The 19272-nt window shown below is 40.1% G+C and overlaps 1 protein-coding gene across 5 annotated transcripts in view; it reads right to left on the reverse strand.

The window, feature by feature from the left end:
• The window catches only part of ENTHD1 (ENTH domain containing 1), a 97676-nt gene that overhangs the window by 52293 nt on the left and 26111 nt on the right, over positions 1–19272 (reverse strand). For all 5 annotated transcript variants that reach the window (XM_059886591.1, XM_059886593.1, XM_024991974.2 and 2 more), the window contains one exon: positions 1097–1212. In XM_059886591.1, coding sequence (XP_059742574.1) covers positions 1097–1212 — 116 coding nt within the window. The remainder of the gene's footprint in view (positions 1–1096; positions 1213–19272) is intronic.

Here is a 19272-nt window from a genome sequence, read left to right on the forward strand (position 1 = left end):
GATCTTGGGATAGACAAAGAGCTTTAAGATACAACACCAAAAGCATGATCCATAAAGTAAAAAATTGATAACCTGGACTTCACTAAAATTTAAAACTGTTGCTGGAAAGCTGGGTGAAGTGTACCTGGGCCTCTGTACTATTTCTGCAACATCCTATAAGTCTATAATTACTTCACAATAAAAAATGTTTACATGAATAGAGGAAGATGGACTCTTTGATAAATTCAATATTATTTATCCATGAGTGCATGCTCTGTTGCTTAGTCATGTCTGACTCTGCAGCCCCATGGACTGTAGCCTGCCAACCTCCTCTGTCCATGGGATTTTCCAGACAAGAATACTGAAGTGGGTTGCCATTTCCTCCTCCAGAGGATCTTCCCAATCCAGGGATCAAACCTGTGTCTCCTGCATTGGCAGGCGGATTCTTTACAAGACAGCCACCTGGGAAGCCCTTGCTTACCCACAGGGCGTGCAAATAAAATAAAATAAGACCCCTATCTTAACACTATATAGTAAAATCCTAGAGTGCATAAAGTGCTTCCCTTGTGGCTCAGCTGGTAAAGAATCCGCCTGCCAGGCAGGAGACCTGGGTTCGATCTTTGGGTTGGGAAGATCCCCTGGGGAAGGGAAAGGCTACTCACTCCAGTATTCTGGTCTAGAGAATTCCATGCACTATGTAGTCCATGGGAGTCACAATGAGTCAGACACAACTGAGCAACTTTCACTTTCATTTAGAAGAAAAAATAAGAGACTTTTCTTATATTAGGATAAAAAATTTTTTTCTTAAGATTTTTTAAGACACAAAGTATAAAGGAAAACTTTGTTAATAAAATTTTGAATAACAGAAGGTATCAAAAGCAAAGTTAAAGGAAGATAGTTTCTCTTCCCTGAGGCTCGAAAAAGAAAGAAAACAAAATTTCCCTTCAGGGCTCCAGAAAGAAATGCAGTCCTGTAGACACCTGGATTCTAGCCCAGTGATCCCTGGGTCAGACTTCTAACCTACAGGACTGTCAAATGCCACTTTTGTGTTGACTTAAGGCACTAGGCTTCTGGGAACTTGTTAGAGCAGCAATAGGAAACCACGGTGACGACTCACCTCTGTCGATTTCCAAGCATTAATCTTGATGGGTGTTTCCTGGGACAAGACAGTTCCACTGGGCACCTCCATGTCTTGACACTGCTCTTGTTTCTGTCCTGCCTTGGAAGTGTTTTCTGTCAACAACATAAAGCTAAGATTTTACTTTGACAAAAAAGTAGTCATGTTTTCACACTGGCTCACAATTTTTCAGTTAATCACTTCTGACGATCCATTTTGTCTACAAAACATTATGCGCCAGTGGTAACCAATGAGTATTAATCATTTAATATATCCCTTTATCATAACTGACAAGTTTGGACAGATTTTAAAAATACAGCTTCATTTCTAGCCCTTTCTCCCATCAATGATTCTATTTTACAGTTTTATTATTTGAATCATTTAAAAAATAAGGTATAATATAGAAAACAGAGTTTGAAAATGTGAAAATTACTCAAATGAAATTCTAGCAAAGCAGGAGTAACATCTATAATTATTTTAATACTTAAAAGAACTTTATTACTATGGTGTGAATTTCATGTGTTCTAGGCAAAAGTAATCAGAAATATACAGGTTTTTTGAGAAAAAGAAACTTTAAACAAATTTTTTATTTGAAAAATTTAAAGAAAAAGAACATGCCAATGAAGATAAGCTATTTTTGTTTATATCTATTTGCTGAATTTAATGATTTTTGTAGTCAGTATCACTTTCCTTCCTATGTTAAGTACTATGTAAATGAAAGTATTAGAATCAACTATATCCCAGCATGTTATTGGGCACCACAAAAAGTCTAAGAATCTATCTTCAAAGTAGTATACACACTTCAGGGGGTATTTAAAGACTTCCCAAGGGTTAGGTGGGCATCAGTTCAGTTCAGTTCAGTCGCTCAGTCGTGTCCGACTCTTTGCGACCCCAGCACGCCAGGCCTCCCTGTCCATCACCAACTCCTGGAGTTCACCCAGACTCACGTCCATTGAATCAGTGATGCCATTCAGCCATCTATTCCTCTGTCGTCCCCTTCTCCTCCTGCCCCCAATCCCTCCCAGCATCAGAGCCTTTTCCAATGAGTCAACTCTTCACATGAGGTGGCCTAAGTACTGGAGTTTCAGCTTCAGCATCATTCCTTCCAAAGAAATCCCAGGGCTGATCTCCTTCAGAATGGACTGGTTGGAGCTCCTTGCAGTCCAAGGGACTCTCAAGAGTCTTCTCCAACACCACAGTTCAAAACCATCAATTCTTCAGCACTCAGCCTTCTTCACAGTCCAACTCTCACATCCATACATGACCACAGGAAAAACCATAGCCTTGACTAGATGGGCCTTTGTTGGCAAAGTAATGTCTCTGCTTTTGAATATGCTATCTAGGTTGGTCATAACTTTCCTTCCAAGGAGTAAGCGCCTTTTATTTTCATGGCTGCAGTCACCATCTGCAGTGATTTTGGAGCCCAGAAAAATAAAGTCTGACACTGTTTCCACTGTTTCCTCATCTATTTCCCATGAAGTGATGGGACCGGATGCCATGACCTTCGTTTTCTGAATGCTGAGGTTTAAGCCAACTTTTTCATTCTCCACTTTCACTTTCATCAAGAGGCTTTTTAGTTCCTCTTCACTTAAGACAGCTATAAAGGATGTAACTTTCAGATCCGCAAGTTTTGTATATATTCTTACCAAAAACTGACCTGCCTGAGAATGCAGCTATGCAGAAGCATCTGGCTAGTTCTTTTCCTCCTCCTTTCATCATCAATTTTCTCCCACTTTACAAAGAAAGACATTTTCTTCACCCACCTAATCATGGAGCATCTTCCCTTCAGCTACAAGAATAAGAATCTCCGAGGCACCAAACAATAGTAAAACAGACTGGTGTAGGGAAGCTTCTTTTCTTCAAGGCATGAAAAACCCAAAGCACAGCTTCAAAGTTTGTCCCGTCTTACACGTATTTCTTTCTCTCAGAAAGCATGGCATAAGTCACGGGCCTTTGGGGCCACACCAGGATGTGTGGTACTCAGATGTATCACAGTATGGAGAAGCAGGACAGTGTCCTCTTGCTTCCCACCCCCTGGTACTGTCAAAGAATGCGTCATTCCTGGGGAAGAGTCCCAGAAGAGAAGAGCAAAGAAATCATCGGGCATAGAAGCACCTCATTCCACCAGCGCAACACACTCAGGGCAAGCCTTTGTGGTGGTGGTGGTGTCGTCACTAAGCCGTGTCTGACTCATATGACCCCATGGACTGGAGCCTGCCAGGCTCTTCTGTCCATAGGATTCTCCAGGCAAGAATACTGGGGTGGCTTCCCATTTCCTTCTCCAGAGGATTTTCCCGACCCAGGGATCAAACCTGGATCTCCTGCATTGCAGTCAGAATCTTTACCGATTGAGCTATGAGGGAAGCCCTAAGGGGAGTTCCACCAATGCAACACACTTGGGCGAGGCTTTGTGCCTTAGCTTTGAGAGTGTTAATACAACCAGAGTGATGGCTGTTTCCATGTGTATTTAAATAAAGTAAAATGTTTTCCTGAAAGGAAGTTTAAATCTGATTTGACTGGTTGTTTTGACAATGAGGACCAGCTTTGTAAACTATGTAAATATGATAAATAGTTTCCAGTAATTGAATGAAACAAACCTGCAGTTCTGAAGATTTGATGAAAATTCATTTAAAGCATATGACACACACAAAGAATCATTTCTCAGAAACATTTGTGTTGACAGGTACATTGCAATTAGTGTTTTTATTTTTCCCACACATTCTGAGTATATTGGGTTACCTTAATGTGTAACCAGTATAATTGATAGTCATTTGATACATTTTAGCGAAAGTTTTTTGGTATTATTCCCAGAAATTGAGAACATAAATTGCTCCCAGTGACTGTTTAACAAGTCTTTTCCTAAGTAGGCTGTTTCCAATCCTTTGCTTTCAACAATGAAGAAAGACCTAATCATGTTAACAGTTGACAAGTGATGGAAAACATTTTTATAATAAATCACTGTATAATTCTGGGCATATTACTTGGAAAGAAATCATAGAATTGATTGACACTGCTATAATAAAACACCTTCTATTCCCACCGACAATTTTATGTGAACAAGTCTTCTCAGCATTTATATCTATAAAAATGTAAAACAGAAACAGAATTTTCATTGAACCTTGTTTATTTCAAGCAATAAGTAATATTCACATGTGGTAAATGAACAGTTTCATGTAGTTCATAAAAAACATGTCCTTCCAATAAAATTTTATTCTTTATGTTTAATAAGTATTTATAAAAATGTATAACACATTTATGTGGTTGTGATTGACTGTGTACTAAAAATAATTACAATGATAAGTCAATCTAAAGGGACTATTTTTCCACTTAAAGCCTCTGGTTGCAGACAATTTAGAAAAATAATCACAATTTATATACATATTTCACGTAGAGAAGGCTTTCAAGCATAAGCATACTTTCTGTTAGGAAAAATTCTGTGAGATGTGAAATAGAAATATGACTTCAAGGAGAAAAGAGAATGATACAAAATTTCTAACAAAGAAGACCATGCATTTTTTAAAATGAACGATTACAGATATCAATCACAATAGTATCTATATTCCTTTGCTGCTGCTAAGTCGCTTCAGACGTGTCCGACTCTGTGCGACCCCATAGACGGCAGCCCACCAGGCTCCCCCGTCCCTGGGATTCTCCAGGCAAGAACACTGGAGTGGGTTGCCATTTCCTTCTCCAATGCATGAAAGTGAAAAGTGAAAGTGATGTCACTCAGTCCTGTCCGACTCTTAGCGACCCTATGGACTGCAGCCCACCAGGCTCCTCCGTCCATGGGATTTTCCAGGCAAGAGTACTGGAGTGGGGTGCATTGTCTATATTCCTTTAGATGCTCTTAAAAAACTCATGAAACACTTCTGATTGTTTTCTTGTCTTTAAAGTCAATATTTTGAATTATATCCTTTGCATTTGCTATAGCTAAGACAGAATTTCACATGTCAATTAAAAATATTTAAGGGGGTATATAATTTTTCAAAATCATTTTAAGAGTTATACAAGAAAAATAGCCTGATTTTTGCCTTCAAAATGTTTACAGACTGACTAGTGAGGTAAGTCTAAAATACGGACTTATAGGAAACAATTAGAGGAAAACAATTACAGGCCAAACTTTCTTAAAATAACTTTCATTGGAAAAGACCCTGATGGTGGGAAAGATTGAGGGCAAGAGGAGAAGGGGACAACAGAGGATGAGATGGTTGGATGGCATCACTGACTTGGGGGACATTACTTTGAGCAAACGCAGGGGGATAGTGAAGGACAGGGAAGTCTGGCGTGCTGCAGTGCACGAGGTCACAAAGAGTCAGACACGACTCAGGGACTGAACAACAACAACAATGAATAGATATTCTAAGGAAAAAATAATCAGTGTGCCCCAGAGTAATCAGAAAGAGCCTCAAACTGGAAGGAAAATTTGAACAAGGCTTTGATGGACAGCTAGGATTCTGATAAATACAGAGGAGAAATGATTCCAAGCAGAAGGAACTCCATAGGCAAAAGGAGCAAGTATGGTATAAGCCAAAGATGCTGAAGAACACAAATTTTGCATTTATGGCTCTAACTTTTCATTTTCTTATAACTTTATCCAAAAATTAATCATTAAAATGAGCTTATTTTGGACTTAGAGATTCTATAACTAATCCTGGCAAACAGCAGTAATTTGAGGTTTAGATCATCTATGGACTTTCAAGTGATTTAATGAAGATCTATACTATCAGTCTTTGAGCATTCAGCAACTTATTATCCTTGAAATGATATGGACTTAAGTTTTAGACATCCCAGAAGTTGTTGTAGTTCAGTTGCTCAGTTGTGACCAACTCTTTGCAATCCCATGGACTGCAGCATGCCAGGCTTCTCTGTCCTTCACTGTCTCCCAGAGTTTGCTCAAACTCATGTTCACTGAGTCAGTGATGTCATCCAACCATCTCATCCTATGTCACCCCCTTCTCCTCCTGCCCTCAATCTATCCCAGCATCAGGGTCTTTTCCAATGAGTTGGTTCTTTGTATCAGGTGGCCAAAGTATTGGGAGCTTTAGCTTCAACATCAGGCCTTCCAGTGAATAGTCAGGGTTGATTTCCTTTGATCTCCTAGCAAGCAGTTCAAGGGACTCTCAAGTGTCTTCTCCATCACCGCAATTTGAAAGCATCAATTCTTTGGTGGCACTCAGCCTTCTTTATGGTCCAGCTCTCACATCTGTACATGACTACTTTAAAAACCATAGCTTTGACTATACAGACTTTGTCGGCAAAGGGATGTCTCTGCTTTTTAACATGCTATCTAGGTTTGTCCTAAGTTTTCTTCCAAGGAGCAAGTGTCTTTTAATTTTGTGGCTGCAGTCACCATCCACAGTGATTTTGGAGCCCAAGAAAATAAAATCTGTCACTGTTTCCACTTTTTCCCCATCATTATTTCCCACGAAGTGATGAACGTTCATTTTTGAACGTTGAGTTTTAAGCCAGCTTTTTCACTCTCCTCCTTCACTTTCATCAAGAGGCTCTTTAGCTCCTCTGCAGTTTCTGCCATTAGAGTGATATCATTTGCATATCTGAGGTTGTTGGTATTTTCTCCTGGCAATTTTGATTCCAGCTTGTGTGTCTTCCAGCCCAGTATTTCACATGATGTACTCTGCATATAAGTTAAATAAGCAGCATGTCAAAATACAGCCTTGACATACTCCTTGCATGTATATTAAATAATCTTATGGGGCAAGAAGGCAGGCAGAATACAGTGAGTCTACAGAAATCCATTTAGATTTTTTTTTTTTTAGTATCAGCACAACATTGCCAGTGAAGTGTGTTTAATTAAATTAGGTGATTACACAACATTGCTTTCTGGGTTTTCACAATCAAGTAGAGGGGGAGAACACACAGCACACATTTAGCTCCCTAGTGGAAATGAAGTACCTTGTATATCACAAGCTATTTATGAATTGAGACTGTGAAGTCACAGCCAAGGAGGACCAGTATGTGAATGAGAAACCTCAAAGGAAAAAGTCAAGATGTTGCAGGAAGTGATGCTATTGAGTCATTCAAAGATGAGCGCTTAGATACCGAGGCTGTAGTTACTTGGCAGAAACAATCTAGAGAGAAGCTATAGATCTCATTGAGCCTGTATCACTCAGATAATAACACAAAGCAGAACTGGTGAAGCTTGTGATACTTCTCAGATAAGATATCAAACTGATGTTCAAACTATCAGACAGTGACAACGCCACTGCGCATTTTGGAGTTGAAATGCTCCGTGAGTGCACAAATTGTTCTATGTATTATTTAGCATCTAATAGACACTTTGGCTATGTATTAATAGTGTCCTTTTAGGTGTAATTGAAGTAAACTAAGTCACTTACCTAACAAACTTAACTTTTAAAAATATGATTTAATTATTATTAGCATTTTTGGCTGTGGTGGGTTTTTGTTGCTGCTCACGGGCTTCCTCTAGTTGTGGTGAGCAAGGGCTACTCTTTGATGCAGCACTCTGGCTTCTCACTGCAGTGGCTTCTCTTGTTGCAGAGCACAGGCTGTAGGTGTGAAGGCTTCAGTGGCTCCAGTGCGGAGGCTCAGTAGTTGCGGCTGGTGGGCTCTGGAGCACTGGCTCAGTAGTTGTGGCACATGGGCTAAGTTACTCCTTGGCATGTGGGATCTTCCTGGACCAGGGATTGAACCTGTGTCCTTTGCATTGCAAGGCAGATTCTTAACCACTGGACCACCAGGGGAGCCCCCAAAATTAACTTTTAAAAATGAACAAGTGCATCAATCATAGAAAATGAAGAACTGATAAGGTTTCAAAGCCTCATGGTGATTAAGATTATCACGAGTTTGGAACCTTAACAATTTTAATATCATGGAGCAGACTGATAGAAAAGATGCAAGAATAGTACAAAGACTTCTCATCCAGAGCCGCCAATTGTTAACATTTTGCTTTATAATTCTTTCCTCATTTATGTACATATCATTGTCCTATATCCTGAGTCTCGAGGCAAAGTCACTGCTGTAGGTTGGGTTCCCCAGGAAACAAGACTTTGAGACTCAGATTTGTATGAGGGGGATTCATTAGGAAACACTCTCAGAAACCACATCTAGAGTAGGGAAGGAGGCAGGCCTGGGCCAAGGGAGAAACTGAACTGCAGTGTGCTTGCAACAGAGCTCTTGGCCAATCCTCCTGGGAGCTCTGGGGCTGGAACAGCCCTTCACAGTTGTCCTGCCTTGAAGCAAGGTGGCTGGCCCATATCCACAAGTCATTGAAAGTAGGTTCTTTTAGGGATGGGGCAGAACTTTAGGCAGAAAGGTTTCCTTCAGTTGTAGGGAGTTTGAAGAGAACTCAGCCGAGACCTCTCTTGCGCCAGCTCCCCCAGCAGCTGACGGAATAAGTGCCTTGATTTTGAAGCAGGAATCTGGGAAACACCACAGCATCCACTACAGACACCACCTCTGTGATTTCACTTTACTACTGTATTTACTCAGGACAAATGCTTCAGAGGGACAGTTTCTAGAAGCCACCTACACTGCTTATCACTACATCTTCAAACTTCCCATGTGGAGCAGTGGTAAACTGCTATCTGCCAACGCAGGAGATGCAGGTTCAGTCCCCGGATAGGGAAGATCCACTGGAGTATGAAATGGCAACCCACTCCAGTATTCTTGCCTGGGAAGTATCACGGACAGAGGAGCCTGGCAGGCTACAGTCCAGGGAAGTCACAAAGAGCTGGACACAACTGAGTGGCTGAGCGTGCACATCTTCAAGTCAGAAAGGGTGCATCAAATCCTTCTCAATCTTGGAACCTGTCCGACTTTTTCTTCTAACACCAGCAAGAGCAGGGTGCCCTAACCCCTGCTCTGTTAGGAACAGGCTGCACAGCAGGAGGTGAGTAAGCTAGTGAAGCTTTAGCTGCCACTCCCCGTTGCTCTCCATCACCCACTACTGCCTGAACCATCCCCTCCCCATGGAATTTAGCTGCCACTCCCCACTGCTCTCCATCACCCACTACTGCCTGAACCATCCCCTCCCCATGGAATTTAGCTGCCACTCCCCGTTGCTCTCCATCACCCACTACTGCCTGAACCATCCCCTCCCCATGGAAAACTGCCTTCCACAGAACTGGTCCCTGGGGCCAAAAAGGTGGGGGATCATTGAGTGAGAGAAAATTCTGCTTATAAGGGGTTCATGTGATTAGATTAAGCCCACCTGAATACTCCCTTTTTTGACATATAATGTAACATAATCATGGGAGTGATAATTCATCATAATTCACAGGTTATCCTTACATTCAAAAGAGGGGGTTCAACAAAGGTAAGGGTCACTGAGGTCTATTCACAGAATTCTGCCTACCACAGTAGTCAAATTTACAAATACTTTAAAAAATAGTATTTAATAGTTTGCGCTTTTCTTGGTTTAAGAAATCCTTCCCTATTCCAATGTGGAAAAGATATTCTATATTTTCTTCTAAACATTCTGAAGTTTTGCTTTTTCACCTTTAAGTCCTTAATTCCTCCAGGATACATTCTTGTGTGGGCTTCCCTGGTGGCTCAGATGGTAAAGAATCTGCCCGAAATGTGAGAGACCTGGGTTTGATCCCTGGGTTCGGGAAGATCCCCTGAAGAAGGGAATGGAAACCCACTCCAGTATTCTTGCCTGGAGAATCCCATGGACAAAGGAGCCTGGTGGGCTACAGTGCATGGGGTTGCATAGAGTCAGACAGGACTGAGTGACTAACATACACACACACACACACACACACACACACACACACACACACACATTCTTGTGCACAATATGAGACAGAGACCTAATTTCACTTTTCCCAGCATGGATAAATGAATGTCCTGGTACTGTTAAGCAGTTCATCCTCCCCCCACCATGTGAAACACCACCTCGGTCATACGCTAAGATAACACAGTTGTACAGGCTTGTTTTCAGGGCTCTATCGTTGGCTCCACTGGCCAAGCACCTATCCCTGCATCACTACCACACTGCCATGATCAGAGCTCTTTGTTCTTGTGATCTAGAAAGGCAAGCCCTCCATCTTATTCTTCTTCAGGAACATTTTGGATATGCCTGACCTTTTGCTCCTTTCGGATGAGTTCTGGAATTAGCTGATCAAACTCCATGTTTAAAATCCTTTTGGGACTTTGATTTTAAATGTAGTCAATCAGTGATTCTCAACTTGGGGCAATTTTTGCCCCCAAGAGACATCTGACCACATCTGCAGACATTTCTGGTTCTCACAAAGAGAAGGGGTGTGAGATAATAGCATCTAGTGGGTATAGGCCAGAGATAAGCCTCAGCAACCTACATTGCACAGGGCGGTCCCCACATCAAAGCGTTATCTGGCTTAAAATGTCAATAGTACCAGGCTTTAGAAACCCTCCACTAAATTTGTGCAATTTGGAGACAACTGATACTTACTATTTTTTAGACTTTCAATAAAAAATACATATATATATTTCATTATTTAAGTTTTTAGAAGATCCTTGGAGACTTCCCATACCTCTGGTGAGTCCAGAAATGTCTCAGTATATCATTTCTAGTCTTTAATTATTGTGCAATAAATGAGTTTCTTGGAGCTCCTCATAAGTGTTATTACCAGAAGCAGACCTGAAATATCGTCAGTGAAACTTAGCGTTAGCACAATTCCATTTTTATAAAAAGTTTCTCTCTAGTTATTCATCTTCATACGTATTTGTATGGATGGATGGTTAGCAAGATGCCTAGAATTTACATTCATCTGGTATCAATTATGGCTATTTCTGAGTGATTGGATTGGAAGTGATTGATGCTTTTCAGTGGGTCTATTTTTTTTTTTACAAGAATAAGGTGGTTTTTCTGAAACAAAAGAAGAAAAATAATAGGACTAGAAGCAAATATTCTGGGGGGAGGAGCCAAGATGGCGGAGGAGTAGGACGGGGAGAACACTTTCTCCCCCACAAATTCATCAAAAGAGCATTTAAACGTCGAGTAAATTCCACAAAACAACTTCTGAATGCCGGCAGAGGACATCAGGCACCCAGAAAAGCAACCCAACTCTTCGAAAGGAGGTAGGGAAAAAATATTAAAAACAAAAAAAAAGAGACAAAAGAGGGAGGGACGGAGTTCCGTCCCGGGAAGGGAATCTTAAAAAGAGAGAAGTTTCCAAACATCAGGAAACCTTCTCACTGCCGAATCTGTGCCGAGCTTTGGAAGCACAGAGGGCAACATAACAGGGAGAAAAAATAAATAAACAATTTAAAACTCGCAGATTGCGAGCCCTACGGTAACTCCCCCAGCAGAGAAGCAGCGCAGACGCCTGCATCCGCCATTAGCAAACCGGGGCTGGGCAGGGAGGCGCGGCGTGGGCTGCATCGCTGAGAGTAAGAATCTGGCCTGAATACCCTGAGTGCTATCTGAGCGAAATAATTTGGGCTAGCAAACCAGACTGTGGGATACCTACCACGAGAAAAGCCAGCCCTAACCTAAGACCGCCAGGCCCGCGCACGGAACAAAGGACTGAACAGAGATAGCCGGCTGCAGACCTTCCCCCTCCGGTGACAGGCAGCCAGAGCCGGAAGGGGGCAATCGCAGCCCCAGAGAGACATTATCTATAAAACTGTAAGCAGGCTTCTTTGCTAACTAAAACTTCTTGGGGGTCTGGACGGTCAACATCTGCCTGAGAAGGTGCGCCGGTTTTACATCCAGATAACCGAGTGGCGGGGAGGCGATAAGTCGCAGCATTGGCGCTCGCCTGGGAAGAACAAATTGGCGCTCGGACCTGGGAAGAGCACAAAACGCAGGCCCAACTGAGTCTGCGCCTCTGAGGACTACCCGAGTGCCTGAACCTGAGCGGCTTGGACCTGGGAGGTGCATGCAGCCCAGGGCCAGCCTCGGATTGTTCCCGGTGGAACAACCTAGAGTCCGAGCAGTGTGGACAGGGAGGCTACACGCGCCGTGAGCGGGGGCAGACCCAGGGTGGCTGAGGCACTGCGAGCCCACGCCAGTGTTATTTGTTTGCAGCATCCCTCCCTCCCTCCCCACAGCGCGACTGAACAAGTAAGCCTAAAAAAAAAAAAAAAAAAAGTGTCCTCCACCGTGCCCTTTGAGTCAGGGCGGAAACCAGATACTGAAGAGACTAGCAAACAGAAGAAGATATAACAGAGGGAAACGCCTTGGAAGCTACAGGCAATAGATCAAAACCCTGTGGTTACTACGGACTACATAGAAAGGGGCCTATAGATCTTGAGAAATATAAATCTGACCAAGGAACTAGCCAAAAATGAACTGAACCCACAACACCCACAAAAAAAAAAAAAAAAAAGTCCTAGATATATTTTTATTATTTTTACGATCATTCTTTCTTCTTTTTTTTTAAATAAAAAAAAAAAAATTTTAAGTCCTCTATTGTTCCTTTAATTTTCACCTTTATATCCTATTACTTTGCAAAAAAAAAAAAGACCCTATTTTTTTCTTCTTCAGCAAACTTCATATATATATATTTTATAATTTTTTGACCTTGTTTTTTTTTGTTTGTTTTTGTTTTTTTCTTCTTTTCTTTAACATTGTATTTTTGAAATTCTAAACTCTACTCTAGATTTTTAATTTTCGCTTTTTGGTATATGTTATCAATTTTGTACCTATAGTTTTTTTTTATATAATTTCTGTGACTTTTTTTTTTTTTTCTTCTTCTCTGTTTCTTTCTCTTCTTCTTTTATATAACATTGTATATCTGAAATTCCAAACTTTACTCTAGATTTTTAATTTATGCTTTTTGGTATTTGATATCAATTTTGTACCTGTATTTTCTTTATAATTTTTGTGACATTGTTCGTATTTGTTTGTTTTCTCTCTTTATTTTTCTTCTTTTTTTTTTTTTTTTTTTTAACATTGTATTTTTGAAATTCCAAACTCTACTCTAGATTTTTAATTTTTGCTTTCTGGTATTAGTTATCAATTTTGTACCTGTACTTTCTCTATAATTTTCGCGACCTTGTTTGTTTTTGTTTGTTCGTTCTTTCTCTCTTTCTTTTCCTTCTTCTTTTCTTTAACATCGTATTTTTGAAATTCCAAACTCTACTCTAGATTTTTAATTTTTGCTTTTATGTATTTGTTACCAATTTTGTACCTATAAGGACCCAATCTTCAGGACCCATTTTTCACTAGGGAGTGAGATTACTGGCTTGACTGCTCTCTCTCCCTTTGGACCCTCCTTTTTCTCCACCAGGTCGCCTGTGTCTCCTCCCTAACCCCTCTCTACTCTACCCAACTCTGTGAATTTCTGTGTGTTCCAGACGGTGGAGAACACTTAGGGAACTGATTACTGGCTGGATCTGTCTCCCTCCTTTTCATTCCCCCCTTTTATTCTTCTGGCCACCTCTGTTACCTTCCTCCTTCTTCTCTTCTCTGTATAACCCCGTGAACATCTCTGAGTGGTCGAGTTGTGGAGTGCACATAAGGAAGTGACTCCTGGCTAGCCCACTCTCTCCACTATTGATTCACCTCATCTCATTTGGGTCACCTCTAACTCCCTCCTCCCTCTTCTCTTCTCCATGTAACCCTGTGAACCTCTCTGAGTGACCCTCACTGTAGAGAAACTTATCATCTTTAATGTAGATGTTTTATCAATGGTGCTGTATAGAAGGAGAAGTTTTGAAACTACTGTAAAAATAAGACCGATAATCAGAAGCAGGAGACTTAAGTCCAAACCCTGACTCCAGGGAACTCCTGACTCCAAGGAACATTCATTGACAGGAGCTCATCAAATGCCCCCATACCGACACTGAAACCAAGCACCACACAAGGGCCAATAAGTTCCAGGGCAAGACATACCAAGCAAATTCTCCAGCAACAAAGGAACACAGCCCTGAGCTTCAAGATACAGGCTGCCCAAAGTCACCCCAAAACTATAGACATCTCATAACTCATTACTGGACATTTCATTGCACTCCAGAGAGAAGAAATACAGCTCCACCCACCAGAACACCGACACAAGCTTCCCTAAGCAGGAAACCTTGACAAGCCACCTGTACAAACCCACACACAGTGAGGAAACGCCACAATAAAGAGAACTCCACAAACTGCCAGAATACAGAAAGGACACCCCAAACTCAGCAATTTAAACAAGATGAAGAGACAGAGGAATACTCAGCAGATAAAGGAACAGGATAAATGCCCACCAAACCAAACAAAAGAGGAAGAGATAGGGAATCTACCTGATAAAGAATTCCGAATAATGATAGTGAAATTGATCCAAAATCTTGAAACTAAAATGGAATCACAGATAAATAGCCTGGAGACAAGGATTGAGAAGATGCAAGAAAGGTTTAACAAGGACCTAGAAGAAATAAAAAAGAGTCAATATATAATGAATAATGCAATAAGTGAAATTAAAAACACTCTGGAGGCAACAAATAGTAGAACAACAGAGGCAGAAGACAGGATTAGTGAATTAGAAGATAGAATGGTAGAAATAAATGAATCAGAGAGGATAAAAGAAAAACGAATTAAAAGAAATGAGGACAATCTCAGAGACCTCCAGGACAATATTAAACGCTACAACATTCGAATCATAGGGGTTCCAGAAGAAGAAGACAAAAAGAAAGACCATGAGAAAATATTTGAGGAGATAATAGTGGAAAACTTCCCTAAAATGGGGAAGGAAATAATCACCCAAGTCCAAGAAACCCAGAGAGTACCAAACAGGATAAACCCAAGGAGAAACACCCCAAGACACATATTAATCAAATTAACAAAGATCAAACACAAAGAACAAATATTAAAAGCAGCAAGGGAAAAACAACAAATAACACACAAGGGAATTCCCATAAGGATAACAGCTGATCTTTCAATAGAAACTCTTCAAGCCAGGAGGGAATGGCAAGACATACTTAAAATGATGAAAGAAAATAACCTACAGCCCAGATTATTGTACCCAGCAAGGATCTCATTCAAGTATGAAGGAGAAATCAAAAGCTTTTCAGACAAGCAAAAGCTGAGAGAATTCTGCACCACCAAACCAGCTCTCCAACAAATACTAAAGGATATTCTCTAGACAAGAAACACAAAAACGGTGTATAAACTCGAACCCAAAACAATAAAGTAAATGGCAACGGGAACATACTTATCAGTAATTACCTTAAATGTAAATGGGTTGAATGCCCCAACCAAAAGACAAAGACTGGCTGAATGGATACAAAAACAAGACCCCTACATATGTTGTCTACAAGAGACCCACCTCAAAACAGGGGACACATACAGACTGAAAGTGAAGGGCTGGAAAAAGATTTTCCATGCAAATAGGGACCAAAAGAAAGCAGGAGTAGCAATACTCATATCAGATAAAATAGACTTTAAAACAAAGGCTGTGAAAAGAGACAAAGAAGGTCACTACATAATGATCAAAGGATCAATCCAAGAAGAAGATATAACAATTATAAATATATATGCACCCAACACGGGAGCACCGCAGTATGTAAGACAAATGCTAACAAGTATGAAAGGAGAAATTAACAATAACACAATAATAGTGGGAGACTTTAATACCCCACTCACACCTATGGATAGATCAACTAAACAGAAAATTAACAAGGAAACACAAACTTTAAACGATACAATAGACCAGTTAGACCTAATTGATATCTATAGGTCATTTCATCCCAAAACAATGAATTTCACCTTTTTCTCAAGCGCACATGGAACCTTCTCCAGGATAGATCACATCCTGGGCCATAAAGCTAGCCTTGGTAAATTCAAAAAAATAGAAATCATTCCAAGCATTTTTTCTGACCACAATGCAGTAAGATTAGATCTCAATTACAGGAGAAAAACTATTAAAAATTCCAACATATGGAGGCTGAACAACACGCTGCTGAATAACCAACAAATCACAGAAGAAATCAAAAAAGAAATCAAAATTTGCATAGAAACGAATGAAAATGAAAACACAACAACCCAAAACCTGTGGGACACGGTAAAAGCAGTCTTAAGGGGAAAGTTCATAGCAATACAGGCACACCTCAAGAAACAAGAAAAAAGTCAAATAAATAACCTAACTCTACACCTAAAGCAACTAGAAAAGGAAGAAATGAAGAACCCCAGGGTTAGTAGAAGGAAAGAAATCTTAAAAATTAGAGCAGAAATAAATGCAAAAGAAACAAAAGAGACCATAGCAAAAATCAACAAAACCAAAAGCTGGTTCTTTGAAAGGATAAATAAAATTGACAAACCATTAGCCAGACTCATCAAGAAACAAAGGGAGAAAAATCAAATCAACAAAATTAGAAACGAAAATGGAGAGATCACAACAGACAACACAGAAATACAAAGGATCATAAGAGACTACTATCAACAATTATATGCCAATAAAATGGACAACGTGGAAGAAATGGACAAATTCTTAGAAAAGTACAACTTTCCAAAACTGGACCAGGAAGAAATAGAAAATCTTAACAGACCCATCACAAGCATGGAAATTGAAACTGTAATCAAAAATCTTCCAGCAAACAAAAGCCCCGGTCCAGACGGCTTCACAGCTGAATTCTACCAAAAATTTAGAGAAGAGCTAACACCTATCCTGCTCAAACTCTTCCAGAAAATTGCAGAGGAAGGTAAACTTCCAAACTCATTCTATGAGGCCACCATCACCCTAATACCAAAACCTGACAAAGATCCCACAAAAAAAGAAAACTACAGGCCAATATCACTGATGAACATAGATGCAAAAATCCTTAACAAAATTCTAGCAATCAGAATCCAACAACACATTAAAAAGATCATACACCATGATCAAGTGGGCTTTATCCCAGGGATGCAAGGATTCTTCAATATCCGCAAATCAATCAATGTAATACACCACATTAACAAATTGAAAAATAAAAACCATATGATTATCTCAATAGATGCAGAGAAAGCCTTTGACAAAATTCAACATCCATTTATGATAAAAACTCTCCAGAAAGCAGGAATAGAAGGAACATACCTCAACATAATAAAAGCTATATATGACAAACCCACAGCAAACATTATCCTCAATGGTGAAAAATTGAAAGCATTTCCTCTAAAGTCAGGAACAAGACAAGGGTGCCCACTTTCACCATTACTATTCAACATAGTTTTGGAAGTTTTGGCCACAGCAATCAGAGCAGAAAAAGAAATAAAAGGAATCCAAATTGGAAAAGAAGAAGTAAAACTCTCACTATTTGCAGATGACATGATCCTCTACATAGAAAACCCTAAAGAGTCCACCAGAAAATTACTAGAAATAATCAATGACTACAGTAAAGTTGCAGGATATAAAATCAACACACAGAAATCCCTTGCATTCCTATACACTAATAATGAGAAAACAGAAAGAGAAATTAAGGAAACAATTCCATTCACCATTGCAACGGAAAGAATAAAATACTTAGGAATATATCTACCTAAAGAAACTAAAGACCTATATATAGAAAACTATAAAACACTGGTGAAAGAAATCAAAGAGGACACTAATAGATGGAGAAATATACCATGTTCATGGATTGGAAGAATCAATATAGTGAAAATGAGTATACTACCCAAAGCAATTTATAGATTCAACGCAATCCCTATCAAGCTACCAACAGTATTCTTCACAGAGCTAGAACAAATAATTTCACAATTTGTATGGAAATACAAAAAACCTCGAATAGCCAAAGCGATCTTGAGAAAGAAGAATGGAACTGGAGGAATCAACCTACCTGACTTCAGGCTCTACTACAAAGCCACAGTTATCAAGACAGTATGGTACTGGCACAAAGACAGAAATATTGATCAATGGAATAAAATAGAAAGCCCAGAGATAAATCCACGCACATATGGACACCTTATCTTCGACAAAGGAGGCAAGAATATACAATGGATTAAAGACAATCTCTTTAACAAGTGGTGCTGGGAAATCTGGTCAACCACTTGTAAAAGAATGAAACTGGACCACTTTCTAACACCATACACAAAAATAAACTCAAAATGGATTAAAGATCTAAACGTAAGACCAGAAACTATAAAACTCCTAGAGGAGAACATAGGCAAAACACTCTCCGACATACATCACAGCAGGATCCTCTATGACCCACCTCCCAGAATATTGGAAATAAAAGCAAAAATAAACAAATGGGACCTAATTAACCTTAAAAGCTTCTGCACATCAAAGGAAACTATTAGCAAGGTGAAAAGACAGCCTTCAGAATGGGAGAAAATAATAGCAAATGAAGCAACCGACAAACAACTAATCTCAAAAATATACAAGCAACTCCTACAGCTCAACTCCAGAAAAATAAACGACCCAATCAAAAAATGGGCCAAAGAACTAAATAGACATTTCTCCAAAAAAGACATACAGATGGCTAACAAACACATGAAAAGATGCTCAACATCACTCATTATCAGAGAAATGCAAATCAAAACCACTATGAGGTACCATTTCACACCAGTCAGAATGGCTGCGATCCAAAAGTCTACAAATAATAAATGCTGGAGAGGGTGTGGAGAAAAGGGAACCCTCTTACACTGTTGGTGGGAATGCAAACTAGTACAGCCACTATGGAGAACAGTGTGGAGATTCCTTAAAAAACTGGAAATAGAACTGCCTTATGATCCAGCAACCCCACTGCTGGGCATACACACTGAGAAAACCAGAAGAGAAAGAGACACGTGTACCCCAATGTTCATCGCAGCACTGTTTATAATAGCCAAGACATGGAAGCAACCTAGATGTCCATCAGCAGATGAATGGATAAGAAAGCTGTGGTACATATACACAATGGAGTATTACTCAGCCATTAAAAAGAATACATTTGAATCAGTTCTAATGAGGTGGATGAAACTGGAGCCTATTATACAGAGTGAAGTAAGCCAGAAGGAAAAACATAAATACAGTATACTAACGCATATATATGGAATTTAGAAAGATGGTAACAATAACCTGGTGTACGAGACAGCAAAAGAGACACTGATGTATAGAACGGTCTTATGGACTCTGTGGGAGAGGGAGAGGGTGGGAAGATTTGGGAGAATGGCAATGAAACATGTAAAGTATCATGTGGGAAACGAGTTGCCAGTCCAGGTTCGATGCATGATGCTGGATGCTTGGGACTGGTGCACTGGGACGGCCCAGGGGGATGGTATGGGGAGGGAGGAGGGAGGAGGGTTTGGGATGGGGAACACATGTATACCTGTGGCAGATTCA

The sequence above is a fragment of the Bos taurus genome, chromosome 5 (assembly GCF_002263795.3).
Source record: "Bos taurus isolate L1 Dominette 01449 registration number 42190680 breed Hereford chromosome 5, ARS-UCD2.0, whole genome shotgun sequence".
Taxonomy (NCBI): Eukaryota; Metazoa; Chordata; class Mammalia; order Artiodactyla; family Bovidae; genus Bos; species Bos taurus.